Source organism: Filicampus tigris, chromosome 3 (genome assembly GCF_054856515.1).
Source record: "Filicampus tigris isolate MCC_2025a chromosome 3, RoL_Ftig_1.0, whole genome shotgun sequence".
NCBI lineage: Eukaryota > Metazoa > Chordata > Actinopteri > Syngnathiformes > Syngnathidae > Filicampus > Filicampus tigris.
In genome coordinates this window covers 28360670-28382219 of record NC_141219.1, presented here as the reverse complement: position 1 = coordinate 28382219, position 21550 = coordinate 28360670, and the positions used below count along the sequence as shown (strand labels likewise).

Sequence of the window (21550 nt, the reverse complement as noted above, 5' to 3'; positions counted from 1 at the left end):
CCTTTCACCATTAACACTGCCATTGACATATTTATTTGTCTTTTCACAGTCCAGCCATTCAATCCCAGGAATTTATTTATATTTTTTTTCAAAAATTTTCAAACAAAATGTTCAACATCAACACAAAGAGGGTCTGAAAATATCTGGCAGTGAATGAGTTAATGGTGCCCTCACAGATGTGTAGGTTACCGATAGCCATGCCATTGGCACTAACACAGCCCCATACTATTACAGATGCTGGCTTTTGAACTTTGCATTTTAACAGTCCGGATGGTTCTTTTCCTCTTTGGCCCGGAGGACACAACGTCCACAATTTCCAAAAACTATTTGAAATGTGGACTCGTCAGACCACAGAACACTTTTCCACTTTGTTTCAGTCCATCTTAGATGAGCTCGGCCCAGAGAAATTGATGGCATTTCTAGGTGTTGCTGATAAATTGATTTTGTTTTGCATAAATGGAGTTTTAAGTTGCATTTAGGGACGTAGCGCCGAGCTGTAGTTACTGACATTAGTTTTCTGAAGTGCTACTAATCCCATGTGGTGATATCCTTGACTCACTGATGTCGATTTTTGATGCAGTGCCGCCTAAGGAATCAAAGGTCAAGGGCATTCAATGTTGGTTTTTGGCCTTGCCGCTTACATGCAATTCTCTGAAGCTTTTCATAAAATTATGGACCATAGATTATGAAATCCCTAAATTTCATGCAATGGTACGTCGAGGAACAATATCCTTAAATTGCTCAACTATTTTCTCATGCAGTTGTTCACAAAGAGGTGAACCCCATATTTGTTTGTGAATAACTGAGCAATTCAAGGAAGCTCCTTTTATAACCAATCGCAGCCCTGTTACCAGTTAGCCTGTTCACCTGTGGTATGTTCCAAACAGCTGTTTGATGAGAATATATTTGCCACCTGTCCCAGCTATTTTGGAATGTGTTGCAGCCATAAAATTCTAAATTGATGATTATTTGCTAATAATAAAATATATCAGTTTGAACATTAAATATCTTGTCTTTGTAGTGTATCCAATTAAATATAAGTTGAACATGAATTGCAAATCATTGTACCGTATTCTATATGTTTAACACAATGTGCCAACTTCATTGGAATTGGGTTTGTATGATCTGCCTTATACTATCACACGTACACCCCACATCGATGAAGAACGTGTTTTGAAATTAGAGGCCAGCAAATAATTGTTTGTTCAACTATCATTCAATTTATTTTAAAGATGGGATAGCAAAAATAATTGCAACATCGTATCTTATATCTCATTGTTGTTAAAAGTGAAGACAATTTGCAAGAAATGAAGTCGACGTGCGTGATTTGCCTTTGCGGACCACATAAAATGATGTCATGGGCACCATCAGGCCCTGGGCCTCGAGTTTGATAATCTTGTTCTAAAGTGCTCATCTTCACTCGGTTCGCGGGTGTGCTGGAGCCCAGCTGTCCCTGGTCACCTGACTGGTTGCAGTAACCACCAACACCAAAAATCCCCCTTTTATAATAAATGTCATATATGAAAAAACACTTTTTACTGGTCTCAAAATGATTTCAAAAATAGTTATTCATGAATTTGTGTACATGTAATATGAGGCAATCATACTTGCGCATTTGGGTTCACAGTCATAACAGTCCTCCGAAGGCAACCCAAGCTATGCTCTGGCCAGCGACATAAATTAACTTGACACCCCTGATGTAGATGAAGGGGAAATAAGTGAACGACATGACTGAGCGGAAATGACAGTGACAATGACAGGAAATGATGGTTTTCGTTTTTTATTGTGTCACCAAGCTTCTTCTTGACCAGTTAGCATTGCACCTAACAAAGGTAGCATGTACTGTATGCTCGAGTCGAATGTTAATTTATCTTTTACCATGAGCTACGCTTCGTATTTCGAGGGAACCAATTTGGGAAGGCTCTCTCTGTTCCAGTATGACTATGTCCCAATGAACAAAAAAAAAAAAAACAAGGTCCACAAAACATGCTCTGTTGAGTTTGGTGTAGAAGAACTTGCTCAGCCCATTTAATACCTTTGGGCTGAATAATCAAGAGGGATCGTGAGCGAGCAAGATCTCTCTCAGATCCAACACCAATGACCTCCAAGACAAAGATACCCACAAAACAAACTTCCATCATCTTGTATTACAGTAAAGTCTTTGTGTGCATAGTGTGTACAACAAATAGTGAGTTTTGGGGGTAAAGGTAAAATTGTGACAATAGAGGTCAAGTGAATGCAAAACTACGCACTCTGTATTTATTCTAAAATGCTTTCCGAAACACAAACTGTGACTCCTGTTATGCAGCACTTCTGCTCAAAAGAGGCTCAGGAAATGAGTCACAAAGCAACTTTATATAGTTTTCAAGTATTCCAAACTGTTAAATAAGTACAAGGCGTGTTCACGTGATTTACATATTGGACAATATATGCACTGCCCAGTTTTAATTCTTTTTACAGGTTTCCCACTAACCACGCAACACGCTAAATGTCCGCAAACTATGTACATTGATTTGTGTTTCCTTTTGAATCAATAGGAAAAGTTGACAGCTGTCTATTGGACAAAGAGCACACAAACGGTATATCTGTTACAGTTTAGAGTGTAGTACGATGCAGACAATCTGACAAAGGGGAAGGACAGACGATGATTAGCTGCTGGTGATATGAACAGTACATAATAACACATGAAAAATAGGTAAACATCTTTTATCGTTGATCCCTCAACCTACTGGGTTGTTTAAATTCCAGAGAGGAGAAAAATAATAGACAGAAAGACTGACAGTGGTAAATGCAACTATTTTAGGGGGAAGCTGGGCACTTTCCAGTGATTTCTTCCATAAATTTGGTCAAATCTCTTAAGGCACCTGTTGATACTGGACTGAATATAGTTTTTTGTTTTTTTTTTTAATGAAAAAATAAATGTCAAAAGGAAGAGTAGTTGGACTGAACTGAAGTCTGATGGTATGCTGCCATGTACATGTAGCACCACACGGGAAAGAAATGATTCCGAGTATGTTAGCGATCATGTTCTTTCTCAAACTGTTTTGATGAACATCATGTCTTGCTTGCAAAATTGTTGGAAGAGAAATCCAATTGAGGGTCTGCTCTCAAAAAAAATATTAAGTCTGATTAAGCAACATAAGCCAGTCTTTCTGTACATTACTTTTTTGAATTAGAGGCTTTAAAGGTAGTCTTTAAGCAAAAACAAAATGACTTAATTCGATATGCCATGTTTTTATTACAGTGTCTCCAAAACTAAAGAAACAATGGCCCATTTAAACACAGTCATGTATAACAAAACAATGTGCTTTTATTTCTTTCATTGAACTTTGTTTACATTTTTAAAAAAAGCTGATCGGAAATGAAAGTACTGGGTTCAGAGACTGCAGTAATTAAAACATGGCACATTATTCCAAATGAAGTGATGTAGCAATATTATAATGCTTCTGGACCAACTGCGCCATACTGAACATTCAGTGTGGGTTCTCACATACAAAAAAAAAAAAAAAAGAGGAAAAAACAAAGGTCAATAAAAACCTGCCTATAAGACAGAGTGGATAGTCACTGTACTGTACACTTTCTACAATATCAATGTCCATTATGAATATAACAAGTGCACTCACTGAAAGGAATAGTTGAACATAAAACAAGTCTCTCAATTTTCAATTAGGTTCTGCAGCAAAGACTATTCTACAACAAGCTGATCGTCCTGTTTCCTAAATTGCGCAGGGTGAGTGCAACCTTTTGCCAGTTAACCAACTATTTGAACTTAGTTCCAAAATAATTTGAGCGGGAGGAAAGGGAGATTTCTTTTCACTGCCGTGTGGAGTGCCTTCCAAACAAGAAGACATTTTATGCCTTTATAAGGGCTTTCCAAATTTACCGTCCCACTGTTTAAAATAAAATAAAAATACATCACTGTGTTCACTCAAATGAAGCAAATTACTTGGGAAGTCAACCCAAACAAATTTTTTTCAAGAATATGTTCCCAGCAGGGCCATTAGTTGAAAGACGGCATTCTGATTAATTTTGCGTTTGTGGAATATGAGTTAAGCAGCAAAATGCAATCGTTTTTAGCCATCTCTGGGGGCGGCCATTTTGTCTTCTGTCGACTGAAAATGACATCACAACTGCTCACAACAACCAATCACGGTGCTGATTCAGATAACAGGGCAGCCGTGATTGGTTGTTGTGAGCAGTTGTGATGTCATTTTCAGTCGACAGAAGACAAAATTGCCGCCCCCAGAGATGACTAAAAATGATTGGATTAACACTTATTCCACAAACACAATATTTATCAGAATGCCCTTTTTCAACTAGTGGGCTTGCATAGAACATATTCTTGAAAGAAATATGTTTGCGTTGACTTCCCCTTTAATTCTACACGTGTAGCCATTGTGTTCTGGTTTTGAACATCAATATGCATGAGGAGCCAGTGGGCATGTTCTAAGAATAGCAAACCTGTGATGGGCATTGTGATTTCCTTGGAATGTTGCGGAAGTTATTGGAATACGTAAATGCTTTCAAAGATTTCTAGAAATAAAGTGTTGCATTGTTTCCTACATTGTTAAATCCTAGTTTGCAAGTGTTGTGAAAATCATTAACATGGTCAGTGTCTTAACATACATGAATACCCATCCAATCCATTCTGTGTACTGCATATTCTCTCTAGAGTCGCAACATCATTAAGGTAAGAGTTACGTCAGCAGTGTGTATGAAACTTGTAGCCATTCCTACTAGCTCCCAAGAAGTAGCTGTTTCGACAAGGTTACCCTGATCCAAACCAAAATGATATTTGGATGTAGAGTACAATAAAGGGGACAAATAAGACAAAATGCCCTCTGATATTATACAATAATAATTGTTAAAATAGCTCAGAGGACAAAATGCCCTCTGATATTATACAATAATAATTGTTAAAATAGCTCACGAGTATTTGAAGTTTACAATTGTGCTTTGGCTGACCTTTTTATGCTGTTTTCATTGTCCAGTTATAAGGAAACATTGTTTGGAAGGCTCAACCAACTAGGCCGCTTCATTGCAACAGGTGATCAACATAATGCAACAAACAAATAATTGCCATCGTTCTCAAAATTCCAAGCGAGAACCATGACAATTTATTCTAAAATTGTCTGCAGGCTATATGGTAAGACAGTTACACAATGTTAAATTTCCCCACTGTGGGATCAATAAAGGCATTCTTATCTTATCTTATCTTAGTGTAAACCAGTGGTGGACAAAAAAAAAAAAAAATCACATCAGGTGCTTATTGATGAATGCAATTGAAATTGAGCAGAGATTTGTTTTAAGTTACCAGCCCCTTCTAGTAATGTTCTGGGCCCGTATTCAAAAGGAATCGTGTCCTCAGATAGGGTGAAATTTGCTCTGAGTCATGAAGATGGATGTCACGGGTTCAAATTATTGCATCTTCACAAGTTGAAGAGCTCATTGAGATTGAGAGTCTGCATTAAAACACACCATCATGCTGGACAGTCTGTTCTATTATAATAGGTGGCCTAAGAAATTTGTTAAGCACCGTAAGCATTTTATCTAACGTATTCGTCGATGCTCTGGGCGGTGGGTGTATTTTGAGGGGCCACACCAAATTAGCATTCAAAACAAGATCAGTTTTCATCTCAATTTGACGCCTAGATTGAAGTTTTTATGGCGAGTTAGGTTCTCTCTGAGAACACTGGTTTGAATCTTTATGAATACGGGCCCGGATGTAAGTTTTTAGAGATTTTTATTTTTAAATTACTGTACTTATTTTACATCAACACAACAGTTGATTAGCTTGTTTTCTTTATTTACAGGGACAGGAGTGATGAGCTCCACAAGCTATGCATTGAGTCTGAGAGACTGATCCTCTCTCCTCCTGGAGGAGATATCAATGTCGATGGAGTCTTTCCCCACAATGAGTCGCAATCGTTTTGCCGGGGGAAGTGGAATGAAATCGTCTTCAAACTCATTGTCAAAGTAGTCATCATCGTCGTCGTCGTCGTCATCAGCATCCGCATCGTTTTCGTCTTCAGATGACGGATCGGCCATCATCTTTTGGGTCCGATGTCCACCGCTTCTCGCCTCAAAACTCTGACCCATGTCGCCGTTAAAGGACACCTGGTCCGCCTTCATCTGGGATATTCTCCGTGCGTCATCCTCTCTCTTCAGCTGTATCTTTAGCTTTGTCGAGTTACTGTGGACCACGGGGGCAAACCCGTTATTAAGTTTGGCTATGTACGAGCTGCCTTTGTCCTTGTCGTGGTCCTTGCTAAACTTGATGCTAATCTTGCTGGAAGATGCCGAGTTCACTGACGAGGCAGAAAGACCGGAAGAACCAATGACATCGTTGGGGTCATTGGTCTTGCTGCTACTACTGTCTCTCCGTCGGCGGAGCGTCAGTTTGGGGAGGCCCGTCGTGTTCTCCAGGATCAACTGCGCATCATAACGAGTGATCCTGCGCTTCTTCTTCCCCTTGTCCTGCGAGCGACAGCTACTCTTCCCCTTGTCCCTACGGAGGGACTTTCTGCCATTGGCAACCCCGTTGTAGTCCCTGTGCCGGTCAGAGAAGCTCAACAGAACCTTCCCGCAGTCCGAGTAGTTGGTGGGATGAGCAGGTGCCATTGGCATAAAGGGCTCACCATACGAGTCCTCGCATTTAATTGTTCGCTCCGTGCCGAGCCGTTTCATTCGTGTGCATGAGCCCCTTTGGGCGAAGGCGGGATCTAATTCGGGCTGCTCCCGACCTATGCCATGGTGGAGATACTCCTCCATATCCGATGGCTCTGATTTAATGACCACTGCGCCAGAGACTGGGCTCAAGTTGTGTATAGCACTGGGATCCAGCTTGACAACACCTGTTGTTTCTTGGGCTTTGATTAGCGTCCTGGTGGACCTGCGAGTTCTGTATGTTGACGACAGGCAACCCTTACCATGTTGCACAGCCGTTAGATTAACATTTTCCTTTGCGGCATGACGTGTTAAGCATCCCCGCTGGCCGAGACTCTGCTGGACCAGCTCCTGTCCATCCTTCTCCTTCTTGACGGAGACGCCTTTACACAGCGACACCTTCGAGTCCCTGAGACCCAGCTGGCAAGTCTCACCTTTGGCCAACGCCTTGGGCTCCGCACCCCTTCTGCGACTCCGTAACTGGACTTTACTTAGTGAAGGCTTTGATTGGGATTTTAGTCTCTTTGGTACCCTATTATTGTTTACACGTCCTTGTTTTGAACATGAGGTAGTGAGGGCTCTTGACAAAGTCTGTCTTGTTTGAGTCCTGTTTTTATACTTGAGGCCAGATGATCTTTTTCTGGCAGCTAAACAAAGACAAAATGACACATATCAGCGGATCGTCGAAACAAATGACAATTAGTCTTCTCCACACAAATTACCCCGTTCCAGTTGGAATGCCTATTATGAATACATTTCATCAAATTGTAGTGCCAAGTGAACATTGCTATGCAGTCTCAGTGGGGCAAAGAAACTGCATGAACCCTTACATTGATGTGTTTTTGGCGATTCCTGAGAGTCTACATCGGTGTGGGAGCCTACAGAGTGAGAGTCCAAACTCCGGTTTCCTTCTCCTAACTTCTTCAGACGGTTCAGACGTTTGTCTGTCTCCCGCAACCCGTATTTGCTGTTGATCACCGGAACTTCGACAGGCAGTCCAGCTTTGGATTTGAAAGCACCAGTGCCACGTCTGCAGGACAACAAATGGAATAATGTCAGTTTTAAAACAACGCTAGGACAAACCTCCAGAAACCACTGACAAGTTGATTGTCCAGAGTGTGAACTCTGCATGTAGTAATTATATTTCTAAAATGGAAATAGAATTTATGAACACAATCATAAAGCTTTATGTCTAAATGTAATGTTATGTTGGCAGGATCATTCAAAAAGTGATTTTTCCTCTTTGAATATCTGCGAAATAAATTATTAACTCATTCACTGCCAGACATTTTCAGACCCTCTTTTTACCCTAACGTTTGAAAAAATATAAATAAATTCCTGGGGTTGAATGGCTTGACTGTGAAAAGACAAGTAAATTCGTCAATGGCAGTGAATGAGTTAAATGACACTGACTAAATTATTCACACCAAGAATGGATAAACCAAGTTCAGACAATGTGATGATATTGTGTATGTAGACATTTTTTCAAATTTACCGTTCGCAGGTGTAGCATTCACAAAATTCATTGTTTTCCCCAAAAAATCCATCTCCATAGTAACAAGAGATTTCTTCGCCTGGTTCAATATCCCTCAGCACCTTAACACAGGCAGTGTCCCGCCCTGTCGACACAAACTAACAACAACAACAAAAGTTGTGAACATATAGATTTGTGTGTGATTGATAACCTTATTTCAAATTACAAATACTAAAGTATTATTTTTAAAAGTCAGTCACCTTGCAGTTTGGACGACAATCTGAAAAAGCAGGAAAAATTCATTAATTAATCATCTGAATTGCCAAGCGGACATGAGCAAATGGGGGGGGGGGGGGGGGAATGACCAGATAACTAATTCATCACATTTCCTCATATAGCAAGGAAGGCGTACATTTACGCCTATTTACTTTACTTGCAGCAGATGGGACCAGGCATCTAAATTCAAAGGATTTATTGATATAAACACATTTTTATATTAAAAATATTTTTATTAATGAAATCAAACTGAAACACTCAAATATTTTGACACTGTTCTCTTACTATTTGATGAGAAAGCACATCCAAACATTTGATTAGTACTGTAAACAATATTTTTTTCAGTGAAAGTGGACGTTAAAGCAAAATAAAATAAAATGCAGAGGACAGTCAAGAACTGAGGCACTCAGACTGGGCTGAACTCCTCTAAAGGTGCGTAGCTCCCAAGAACATTAACATGGAGTGCACAACACTGAGGACAGGTGACTGGAATGCTGACTGCCAGAAAACCTCCACCGAACTTAAGATGCCTTTTAGTTCTGTGTGTTTACAACATCGGAGTGGCAGTCCGTAAGACTCCACATTTTGACTCACATAAGACGTTTTATACAAGCACGGTAGATCTGTTTTTTTTTTTTTCTCAAAGTACAACATTTTGCTGTTGTTAACTTTTTGTCTCTCAACCGACCCAATACAATGTTATTTTCCCAAAGAGAAAAAAAGGAGCTGATTATTTGATCGTCAATTAATGTTTGACAAACTACAGGAGCATTTTTACACTAATCATAAAACACAATGCTCAAGGACTCATACCATGATTAATAAAAGCAGCTGGCCCCAGCCAGAGCTGTGCACAGTTCTTGCGCGTTGAATACATGACACTGAAGTCATTCTCTCCATGCCGCAACAACATGTTTTCTTCACTCTCTGACAGCTCAGCAATACATCCCACCAAGTACTCGATCTTATCGTTCCTTTTCCTGTAAAACATCAGGTACAAAAATGTGTTACGAGCACCGCAAAGTTAGGTCATTAAATGTGCATGGAGCGAATTCATTACTTAAGTGGCATGAACTCACCATTCTTTAGTTGCCACAATTTTTGCTCCATTTTGTTCTGAAGAATAGCGATTACATGGAAGAATCTCGAACCCGCTGTCAGTGGCAAACACCCGCAGATAAACAAAAACCTGTGGAAGACCTTACAATTAATCATCTATGGGTTGAAGCGATTGGCAATATTAAAAGCGGACTGTGATCGCAAGAAAACAAATTACATGTTGTTTAAATAGCTTTTCTTGAGATTTTGTCTTGTGAAGAAAAAGATTTCGGGACCAGTCTCCTGATATCAACGCTCTGAATGTTTTCTCCAAGTTATCATGCTTTTTGAAGCGTTCAATGATTTCCTTCAGCTCCTCCTGCCTTCCCTTGACTGGCCGAAATCTGTAGGGGCACATTAGCAACGCAAAATAAAGTTATTAGAGAGATTCACACTGTATTCCTATGGCCAAAACAAACACACCCACAAACAAAGATTAAACTTTCAGTTTCACTTTGGTAAATACCTGGTGTTCATTTTGTGTGTCTGAAAGCCCAGGTAAGGATCTAATATGAGACTTGTGGTCAGGTCATCATTCTCACAGAGCTCCTTAGCGGTCATTCCTGACGAGGGCACATATCGCCTCTCAGCCTCCAGGCTGGTTGAGTGAAACCCTGCCAAAACAAACAAGACTCAAAATGTGGAATTGCTACTAAACTATATTCTCACAACTACAAACATTTTCAACTCACTACGGCTACATCTTCGGTTTCTAGGGTGGGTTTTATTGTGGCGCAGGGAGACCCGCTGCGAATGTTGAGACCGAGACTGGCTCTGGCTCACAGGCTGCTCGCTGGTCAACTTGTTCCCATGCCGTCTGCCATTTAATACCATGTTCTTGGATTCGCCCAACCACTTCATGCCCACAAGCCCCCTGGTCCAGTTGCATTTAGTCTCTGAGATGAAGAAACACTCTTGAGTGGGGAAGACTGGGGTCTTGAATATGAATTCTGAAAACACAAAGAAAAATGAAAGAACAGAAATGTGAAAGAATAGGACAGCCTGATGCCACCAAGTTAAGACCAATATGAACCGGACACCTTTTTAAAAGGATGACAAACGCACCTTTCTAGCCAAATATGTTAGGAGGAAATTTTGCAGTTCACAAGCAAATATCAAGAGAACTATGATAACCACTGAACATACGATGCAAATATTTAGAACTTGTTCATGTCTCAGAACCAATCAGTCATATTCCAAATAAATATGTTAATAATGACATCCAAGTCAAACAACTTCTGGACCTTCTGAACTTAACGGGCGATTGTAGCAGGGATGGAGTGCTTAACTAAGATAAGCTTTTGCCAATTTCCGCAGGCAGCCAGAGTCGGCTGAACAGAGCGGCGGAAAAGCATTCACAAACGGAACTGTAGCGCTGTTTAGTGGTAACCTAAAATAATGCACAGCTTGCTGTCAGTGCAACAGTAACGTAATTGATTATGTCGCTGCTGAATGCTAACCAGCAATGCATGAACTACACAATGACTGAAAAGTGCAATTTATAACAACCGTAGCATGAGAAGCAGTTTTTACATTAGGCATTCGTGCATCCAAACTCAACACCGTCGATCTTGTACCAAAACAAAATACGTGCGATACTCATTATGATCACAAACAGACGTCCATTATACTACAAGACTACAAGTGCCACGCGCTCGTACGCACGCACAATGTTGACTGAGGTGGAAACACGGAAGGCCACCACGACATTTGGAGGCTAGATATTGTGTCTCGGCTAGCTTGTTTGCTAACAGGTGCCGCTCCACACATTGCCTTGGTTAGCATGGGGCTAGCCACCAGGACGACGCCTGATAGGCTCGGCCGCGGTGCTTAGCTTCGCAGCTACAGCAGACGCCGGCAGAATGTCATGTCAAAATGAAATAAACAGAAGGCTGACTTGATGCCTCATTATCACTTGATGTTAGCAGATAACGCGGACATTGAACCGCAAGAAACCGAAGGATTCTGAAATAGCGATGCTGGATTAGGGTTATATTTTGACGGTGATTTGACAGAAATCTCCTCGCGAACTAATAAATCCACATTTACAATTCAATCAGTCAACACACAAAACAGGACATTTCAGAGTACATGGGCCCTTTCACGAATCAACCAACACAAATAGGTAGCGTTTTAAGCGAGCTATTTCTCAGCGAACACTTCAGACGGCTAGCATTAAACTTCATCAGGGGATCGGTTAGCTTGGTGAGCTAACATTGTCAATAGCAATCGGTCGGTAAAACACACTGCCATTACCATGATCGCATCACAGAAATTTGAGTTAATTTAACCCAGGAGGTAAAGCGACGATAGTTAGCGTCACGCATAACATTAAACGAGAAAAATGTCTACCTACAAGCCATTAAACAGCAGCAGTGAGCAGTCGCTAATGCACTACCATTAGCTTTGTTTGTTGGATTTGGGAGCAAACAATCAGCTCGTTTTCAGGTCTAAATCATGCCAAATATAATCAATGGCCGCTAGGTAATTGGTTAATCGTTGCTTATTTGTGATGCTAGAAGCCAGCTCACATTATAGTAAGTATAAAGAATTTGCACGCGATAGTATCGTTAAATGCCCTGAGTGAGGAAATCGGAAACAGAATAAATTACGTTTTACTCACCGGGTGGCCTCGTCAAATAGCCGTGCAATAAAACAACTCGTCTTAAAACTCATCGAAATCTGAAACGGCACCGTAAACATTACAGGAAACACATTAAAAAAAAAAAAGAAATTAACATTAAAATTCAAGATGGCGGACTAGCACGGGCGAGTGGGAGAGAAAGGCGCAGCACAGCTATCCGACACAAAGTAGTTCCAATGTATACTCAGTCCTTCTCATCCGTCCAGACCCAAACGCTTAGCGGGGCAAGCACGGACTACACATAGCTATTGAACTATAGGTTACGACCGGCATTGCTTCGATCTTATCACGTGTGGACGACCATATTTATCTTGGCTTTGAGGCCGCGATGGTCGGATGTACACACAAGTGCTGCTGCATTATATAAACAAACCTATTTAAGATACGCGTTCAAAAAACTCACACGGCAGCGGGTTCTGTTCTACCTGCTTTCGGCGCATACAGAACCACGCCACGGCGGGCAAACTTGCCAGTCTGTAGCTGTCTACTCCTGCCTGTCTACCTTCACTACTCTTTACTTCGTCTGTTAGCTATGTATCCTACGTCCACCTAATGACGAAGTGTACTTGAAATGTTTTGAGGATATGCCATTTGTTTGTGCGTGCAAATTCCCTCTTTAAAAAAAGGCACATTAAGTTTAAATTACTTGGGATAGGAGCTATAAGAGCGAATGCACATTTAACTGTTATTAAAGTTTTCCAAATTTTACTGATTACAATCTCAAGGGGAAATCCATTTTACATTCAGCTGTCTGTATCGGACATCTGGGTGAAATTTTCCAGATGAATTTAAAATGCACTATAACCTTAAAGTGGAAGTCAACCCCCCGAAAATATTCGCAATATGGTCTATGCACCTTCACTAGTCTAAACATGGCATTCTGATTAATATTGCGTTTGTGGAATACGGGTTAAGCAGCAAAAGCCAACCGTTTTTAGCCACCTCAAGCGCCCCGCTGAGCCATTATGTCACTTTCTGTTGACTGAAAATGACAGTCAAAGGTTAAAGTGCATTTCATGTTCCTCCTGAAATTTCACCAAAAAGTCCTAACTTTTAGTCACTAGTGTATTTTGTGTTGCATTTCACACACAGAGCCAGATTACACGCACACAGGCATGTAATGAGAGCTGTTAAAGTAAAGGGCATGAAAACAGTGCTTCAACTTTTGAGCTAGTGTTGGGGGTTCAGTGCAAATGCACCTCAATAGTAGTCATGCAGGAAGTAGACTAACATTTCTTAAACATCTGCCATTTTTAGTCAGCAGCAAGACTCAAACCATGACCCGTCTCTATCCATAACTCAAGTCCTTACAAATGTGCTACTGCACAATTTAAATATACAGTAATACTGTATATACAATATATATACTCTGTATATTCAATATCAACAGTATTCAGCACACTTACAGTATTGTTGCATTGTCTTTGGTGGTGTTTTTGCAGCACGTGTATGATCTTACATTTCTATTAGCCCAAAACAGATTCTATTGATTTGTTTCAAAGAGGATGCGAGGTTTTCAACCGGCGCACATTTTTCTGTAGCTATTTAAATGAAATTCACATTAATTAAAGTAAAAGCAAGCAAATCAGATTTTAAAAAGTATGCCATGTTTTTAACATACACCTAGTTACATGTCCAAAGGTCTTTCAGAGTACATTGAAGAAACTGTGGAGGAATGTAAAGAAAATCAATGCATCATTATTATCATTATTATCTGCCCAAACATATTTTTTCAAGAATATGTTGTATGAAGGCCAACTAGTTGAAACAAGGTATTCTGTAATTGTGTTTATGAGTTAATCCACCCCCTGAGATGGCTAAAACGGGTGGATTTTTGCTGTTTAAATCATATTCCACAAACGCAACATTAATCAGAATGCTGTGTTTCAAGTGGGCCTGCATAGAACATATTCTTCAAAAAAACGTTTGGGTTGGCTTCTCTTCAAATATACTGGTTGTCCTCCATTAGGGTCACAGGTGAGCTGGATCCTATAAAGATGACATTGCACCCTGGACTGGTCAGCAGCCAATAGGGCACATTGATTGCTGTAGACAAACAATGTGAACACACATTCGCATTCACAAAATGTAGACTCTTCAATTAATTTAATATGTATGGTTTTAGAAGAAGGCGGCACGGTGGACGACTGGTTAGCACGTCCGCCTCACAGTTCAGAGGTCGTGGGTTCGATCCCGGCCCCGGCCTCCCTGTGTGGAGTTTGCATGTTCTCCCCGTGCCTGCGTGTGTTTTCTCCGGGTACTCCGGTTTCCTCCCACATTCCAAAAACATGCACGGTAAGTTGATTGGACTCTCTAAATTGCCCCTAGGTGTGATTGTGAGTGCGGATGTTTGTCTTTGTGTGCCCCGCGGCTGGCTGGCAACCAATTCAGGCTGTCCCCCGCCTACTGCCCGAAGACAGCTGGGATAGGCTCCAGCACGCCCCACGACCCTTGTGAGGATAAGCGGTATAGATAATGGATGGATGGGTTTTAGAAGAGGGAGGAAGGCACAGTACGCAGAGAAAACTGGTGAGAATATGCAATAAACAGTGGAGATGAAATTCCAACAGAAGAACTGTGAGGCAAATGTGTTGACCAATAGGGCACTGTGCAGCCTATTTGTCAAAATGAAAAGAAAAAAAGGATAATTAAAAGCCATGAAATTATATCTCTGCTGACAGAAATATATTGGCTGTGCATTTAACAAGTATAATTTATATTTGACTCACTGTCCTTTAACCCGCTTTGGGGATTTACCGCACTGAACTTGACAATATACTGTGAAACGGGTGGATCAACTCTTATTCCACGAATGCAATATTTATCAGAATGCCTTGTTTCAACTAGTGGGCCTGCATAGAACATATTCTTGAAGAATAAAATGTTTGGGTTGACTTACTCATTAAGATAACTAGGGAGGCTTTCGGGTGTCAAAGTGAAATTGATGACACTGTTGACTTTTTGTAATATACTGTAAGTGGTGGCATTTTATAATTCACTACAAGCATGTTGGCAGAACAAGTTTAAAATTGCCGTTCTGTCATACAGCTTTATTTTGCTATTTTCCCTGAACATGTATACACTGTTTTATTGGTCCTTAATAACAGGAGTCATAGCGTAATAACGGCGGCACGGTGAGGGACTGGTTAGCATGTCCGCCTCACAGTACAGAGGTCCAGGGTTTGATTCCAGGCTCTGGCCTCCCTGTTTGGAGATTGCATGTGCTCCCTGTGACTGTGTGGGTTTTCTCCCACATTCCCAAAACATGCATGATAGGTTGATTGAACACTGATTGTCCCTAGGTGTGATGGTGAGTGTGAATTGTTATGTATCTATGTTTGTCCAGTGATTTACTGCCCGAAGCTAGCTGGGATAGGCTGAGATAGGCACGCCCGCGACCTTTGTGAGGATAAGCGGTTTTGATGATGGATGGATGTATAGCCTACCGTAATAACGACAATCATTCAGACAAAGGGCTACGCTAAAGGTGCATCATGCATTATGAAAATCTAATGTGTGATTACATTTAAGACCTCCAATAAACTACTCTTTTGAAATAGTCCTCTGACAGTGGAAATAACGACTGTATTTTTGTTTAAGCTTCTACGTATGTTGTTTACATATTCACACTATTGATGTGGCATGAGGATTTATGTTTTAAAATGTCAAAATTGGACCAGCTCTTATGTTTTCTGTTCTTGTATTCTACTTTTACCACTTGATTTTGTAAATAAATACAGTATGGCAGCGGTAGGCTGTACAAAGGTGGCCTGACGGTTTCGCAGTAGGTCATATTTTGAAAACCTTCTGCTTAGTTCATTTATTTTACTTTTAAATCAGCATGTCCAAGATACTTGGAAGAAAGGAGCTAGTTGATGGGGAAATTCCAACCTCAGACCAATGCCATTATGTCCATCAAGGGTACTCTTGTGCATCCCCATAACTCTTACAGCCACCGTACATACAGCGAGTGCACACACTAAAACAGACATCTTGAAAAAAAATTGAATTTAGTATGTACTTTGTAATGAACAGATCTTCATTTAATTAATTGTATCATTTCACATATTCAACTACAGAGGCAATTTGCGATTCAGTCAACATTAGTGTCCTGGAGAAATATAGACACAGCACCTTGAACCAGGTGGGTGTAGAAACGTGACCAAAAGGTCTCCACAACCGAGTGGTTTACACTGTGTGGGCTGCATCATGCTGCTCCATTAGTAATGAAGCCAGCTGCCATGGAAACTAGTATAATACCTTAAAGGCTGATAGATCTGTGGGAAAAAAGGCGTGAGCTGAACTGAAAGTCTGCCGTTGCAGTGTTTTTAACAGTCACGAGCTCCTATTACTTCACATTGGTCACATGACTTCGAGCGTTATTCAGCAAATTGACAGAAGAAATTGGGAACTATGTGAACACGCTGAGTGAACTTTCTCTGAGGACAACTAGCATCTATTTGCGCGACCATTTCAATTAAACCATTTTGTTTGATTTCATATAAAATAGAGTTGAACTTAATGGTTTGTTTGCTGTTTTAATTGCATGGAGTATAAAGATTTTACGTTACCCTGTACTTCCGTAATTATAACGACTTTCATGGACTCTATAATGAACATATATTCCTTCTCCTTACTTAACCAAATGCATAAAACAGCTGGGTTCCACATTATTGTCATGACGAGTGTGATTAAATAGATTGACGCTAGTTGTACCACAAGACAAAAGAGGGGAATAGCAGCCATTGTGGCATTACGTACGTAATGTAACGCACAACACGTCACGCATGCGCCATAGGTCAAAGTTGAACTGCACGGGGCGGTTCGCGGGAAACAACCCAAAACAAATCATTTCGGAAGATCACAAAAGTTTTTCAACGTGACTGTCCAAACGAACTTAATCTAACAGAATTTCCTCACTCGGTCGTCATCTAAGTGTTAAACATATCGCGTTAAAAGTATCAGTGCTAATAGCTTTTAAGCTAGCTGAGCAGCTCCTAATCGCGCGTGTTAGCGAAGCTCTCAACGGAGTTTGGAGGACGGTTGTGAATACTGTCCTGAAAAGTGAGCCAAATGGCAGAAAGGCCAGAAGATCTCAACCTTCCCAACGCGGTCATCACCCGCATCATCAAGGAGGCGGTGAGTGCAAACCTATATCAGTAGTCCACTTACATTGCAAACAAATTCATCATTGCCTCTCATTGAGCTGGTTGACTGGTTCCAATTAATGGAAAAGTGAAATGGGTTCTTGTTCTTTCTGTAGCAGTATTTGCTATTCATGTAAAGTGATTCGATGTTTTCAATACGTCAATGCATTCTAGAGCGATTAAATAAATGAACAATTCAGTAATAAATTCCGTTTTAACTGAGGTCCAATCAAAATACGCGTTACAATAAACAAGAAAAGAATGTAATTTACGATTCGAAATAAGAAAACATTTTAAGTATGATCAATTTTCATGCGTCAACATCATAGTTTTGTCCTTAAACTTTGAGTCCGGCTCCAAGTATTGAACTGCTACTCTGGACATACTGCATTTAATTTTCCCCAAGCACCACTTCCCCCCCCTTAACGTGCATTTTAAAGTTCAGTCAACACTTCTCGGGCGCCGCGTTGATGACGTCATTTTGGTCGCATAATTATGGCGTGGAGGATATTCGTCAGCTGGTGGAAATTCCGTACTTAATTTAACAAGTAAATTTAATGCTAAAATTACAATACACACAATATATTGTTGTAGGATGGGTGTATTTTACAAAATGAATACAAAGCACTTAATGTCTGTGTCTACTGAAAAATATATATATTTTCACACAAACTCACGAATGTCTTTTGAAGAAAATCGAACGATACATAGAAATGGGAAATCTTTTTTTGGTATCGTCATATGTAATACATTTGATTTGTTGCTCACTACATTTCAAGATGCATTACTGGATAAATTGATATATCCTTGTGGATAGAGAGTGATTCCAAGCGCAGACAATTTTAAATTGTTAATAAATTACACAGTACAAGTATTCTATCCTCATTTGCATTTGACTCAATCACTCAAGAACACAAATGGACATTCTGCCAACTTATGACCTACTGGCACTGTTCTTTTTGCAGGAAGATGTAGTGGTCCTTGTGGAAATAATTATTATTTGCCAGCTTGTGTAGTCCTGAACATGTTTGTATCTTTGAGCTAACGCCCCCGCACCGTTTGTTTTCAACAGCTCCCAGATGGGGTGAATGTGTCAAAAGAAGCGCGGAGAGCAATATCCCAAGCTGCCAGTGTGTTTGTGTTGTATGCAACATCTTGGTAAGAGGACAAACAACTCTTTCACAAAATCGTCTTAGATACCAGATCATGTGAAGTGTGCAACTTTCCAATTTGCTAGAATGCTTAGTATTTGTGAATATTTCCAGTTCAATATGTAGTAATTTCACATTTCAGACAGCAGATTCAAAATAATTTTTGGTGGCTATAAGGAAAATAGCATCTCTGTCATTGCCATGACAACTCTGGATCACAACCATCGCCTTTGTGATGAGACCACTCATTTTAAGGCTTGGTGTTACACAAGCTCTTTTTGAGTACCGCGTTATACACTTTATCACTTTCATCACCAATAGGGTCCTCAAAATTCTTACAGCCGCTTAAAGAAATGAATGAGCATTTTGTGTATGCTTTTATGTTAAAGTGCAAACAACTTTGCCATGAAAGCCAAGCGAAAAACTTTGAATGCAAGCGACGTCCTAGCTGCAATGGAGGAAATGGAGTTTGAGCGGTTTATGGAGCCTCTACGAGAAGCTTTGGAAGGTCAGTAACTTTAGTAACTGAAAAATTCATCTTGTGGATAGTACAGTATATCATTTAACTGACATCTGACATTGTTTTGCAAGACAAGTATTGCTTCTCTAAACATCTTTAAATGCAAAAAGTGAAGATTCTGAGGTTGATATTGTTCAAGGTGATGAATTTGTATTGATACTTGAACAAAAGTGAATTCCATTGTCATTAAAAGCTCATGAATATAAAAAAAACTAAATCATTCTGAAAGTTTACAGCTTACTGTATGTCACAGGAGATTTTGATGTGTTACACTTATCTCTGAATCTTTTCCCCATCACTATGAGGAACGACTTCAAGTGTGGGATTGCAAGGCTACACTTCTGCTTCATGATAAATTTCCCCATTCCGTGCTGTTTGTGTTCCTTAACAGTGTATAAGAAGGGCCAAAAGGGAAAGAAGGAAGTATCAGAGCAGAAGCGCAAAGATAAAGAAAAGAAGACAGACTCTGAAAATGATAAGAGCCGGGAGGAGGAAGACGAGGAGGAGCGCATGGAGGAGGAACATGAAGCAGAGAACGAGGTGGAGGAAGAGGAGGTGGAAAACTGAGGACAATTCCAACTGTCGGAAACACTGTTCAAATGATGAAATTCACTCAGTCCGTCCCTGTGAGGTTATCACGAGGATCCCAGTAGAAACTGATTGGGTTTTTTTTTTTTGAAGGGGTTGTTGCTTTTTGTCTCCTATCTCTGAAATCCAAATGTTAAAACAAAGCACAACATTCTTTCAAGTCTCTTGTCTTTCCGCCTAGCTGTTTTTTGGCACGTGACAAACTGGAACACACCTTGGCGATAACCTGTTTCCTTGCAAAAGTACACCTTGCATCAACTGTCTCAGAGTAACAACCACTGATTAGGTTTGACAACTAGAAGCAAAATCATTCTCTCGGAGCACAGTCATGTGCTGTCAATTTTTACTGCTGATTGTTTCCAAATATGTCACAAAATTATGCAGTATTGTTGGATTGATTAAATTGACTAACGAGACTTAGGGGGTTCAGTATTCATCATCCTGATGATGAACTTTAAAAGCACATGGCTATATACGTTTATACATGTACTGCAAAATCGACGCGTGTTGCACAGGAACAGCTAACAAAAAAAAGATTGAATTGAGACTGATCACATGACTGGGGCAACTGAGTTGTGCATTTATTGCCAGGGTTGGTGAAGATGACAGTTCAGAGGTTTTGTTTGTATCAAGGTGTTGAATCTCTGTTGAACCTTTAACATGTCAGTGTTAGAAAGGCTGTGCATCATGTGGTGTATTAATTACAAAAAAAAAATTGTACACTTGTTTACAAATGGAGATGTTGTGGACTGCATTGAGCTGAACAGGTGACCTGCTCTTACAATACTTAAAAAAAAAAAAAAAAACTTTTACGATTTTCATGACCTCAAGTTTTCAATAAATGTTTTTACTGACCTCCAAATAAACATGTGCCAGTTGTATACAACAGTTCTGGTTTGGCCCAAACAACTCCTGCAGGACAGTGTTTCCCAATTTTTATTAGCCAAAACACATGGTTGGGTGTGTAATCTGAGCCCGTTTGGTTGATCACAAAGTCATTTTGTTCACTATTTCAGTGATGACTAGCTGTTCTTACAGTTGCTCGTCTGCTGCAAAGTGATTTAGTGGAGGGGGACTGTAAGAGAATCAGGTGAAAATAGTCTTGCTCCATCAAGACTGAACAAAGGTGTGCTAGTCTCATTGTAACATGTTCCAGTGGTTTTGCTTTGCACTTTTTGATATAATTGCAACCCTCTTCAACTTTGTGGGTTGCTTAGTGCAGTTTATTCTTTTATTGCAAGGTCATGGTTATTGATAACTGGTAAAGCGAGGGGACCAATTTCATTATGAGAAGTTCAGATTGGGCCATTCCTAGCCTGGGTCCATCCTCTCCCACCACTCAGACTAGACGAAGGGTCTCGATTGGAGTGTGTCTTTGCCCAACTGTGTTTTGCTATTAGTAGCTTGCGTGCAAGTTTCACGGCAATAGGTCAAAACCTTTCACCAATAGGTGGCAGGAGTGTGCAACCATCAAAATGTAACCTCTCGTTCCTGAGCCTTGCAATACTCAAGTTTTGCGGAAGGAAATTTCCTTCCGGGTTAGGTTTGTATTTTAAATACAAAATGAAAAGCAAGTGAACTCTCAAAACAGTGGTCAATCCATAAAATAATGCAAAGGAAAAACCTATATTGCCAGGCCCATTGCACCTTGTAGAATGCCATTTTATTCACAGTAGAAAATGTAAAATTAAATGTGTAGCTTTCTTAATGAGCACTGTGCTTTAGATTTAAGACCGCCATTGGCAAAATACACATGGAAACTAGCAGTCAAAATTTAGGTCTGCTACCACAGTTCCATCCCAACAGATTAAAATGACATCACACAGATCTGCGGAAAAGGATTAAAACTGCAGAACACATCACAGCTCCTGACCAATACTCAAATGCAAGTTGCTGTCTGATGTGAAACAACTTCTCCCCACTAAAATTACAAGTTTTTGCCCGGTCTAGATTTAACTGCTTCTTTAACCAAGCCATTTCACGATT

General features: G+C 40.2%; 2 protein-coding genes across 7 annotated transcripts; one reads left to right on the top strand and one right to left on the bottom strand.

The window, feature by feature from the left end:
• Window positions 1-4248: 4248 nt before the first annotated feature.
• kmt5b (lysine methyltransferase 5B) lies at window positions 4249-12708 on the bottom strand. Of its 6 annotated transcripts, none has more exons than XM_086026649.1 (10): window positions 12584-12708; window positions 10207-10464; window positions 9981-10128; window positions 9693-9858; window positions 9496-9605; window positions 9230-9396; window positions 8401-8420; window positions 8162-8298; window positions 7497-7696; window positions 4249-7313 (listed from the first exon to the last, which is right to left on the bottom strand). In XM_086026649.1, the coding sequence occupies exons 2-10, from the start codon at window positions 10373-10375 to the stop codon at window positions 5839-5841; spliced, it is 2592 nt and encodes an 863-aa protein (XP_085882775.1). In that variant the 5' UTR covers window positions 10376-10464; window positions 12584-12708; the 3' UTR covers window positions 4249-5838. The 6 variants fall into 6 exon arrangements, with proteins under 6 accessions (XP_085882775.1, XP_085882777.1, XP_085882778.1 ...); XM_086026651.1 differs by having other exon boundaries at window positions 12562-12689; XM_086026652.1 differs by having other exon boundaries at window positions 10207-10410; window positions 12584-12644.
• A 4208-nt stretch (window positions 12709-16916) lies between these two features.
• On the top strand, window positions 16917-20430 carry pole3 (polymerase (DNA directed), epsilon 3 (p17 subunit)). The gene is made up of 4 exons (XM_086027049.1): window positions 16917-17297; window positions 18378-18463; window positions 18846-18964; window positions 19368-20430. The coding sequence occupies exons 1-4, from the start codon at window positions 17232-17234 to the stop codon at window positions 19541-19543; spliced, it is 447 nt and encodes a 148-aa protein (XP_085883175.1). The 5' UTR covers window positions 16917-17231; the 3' UTR covers window positions 19544-20430.
• Window positions 20431-21550: the final 1120 nt, after the last annotated feature.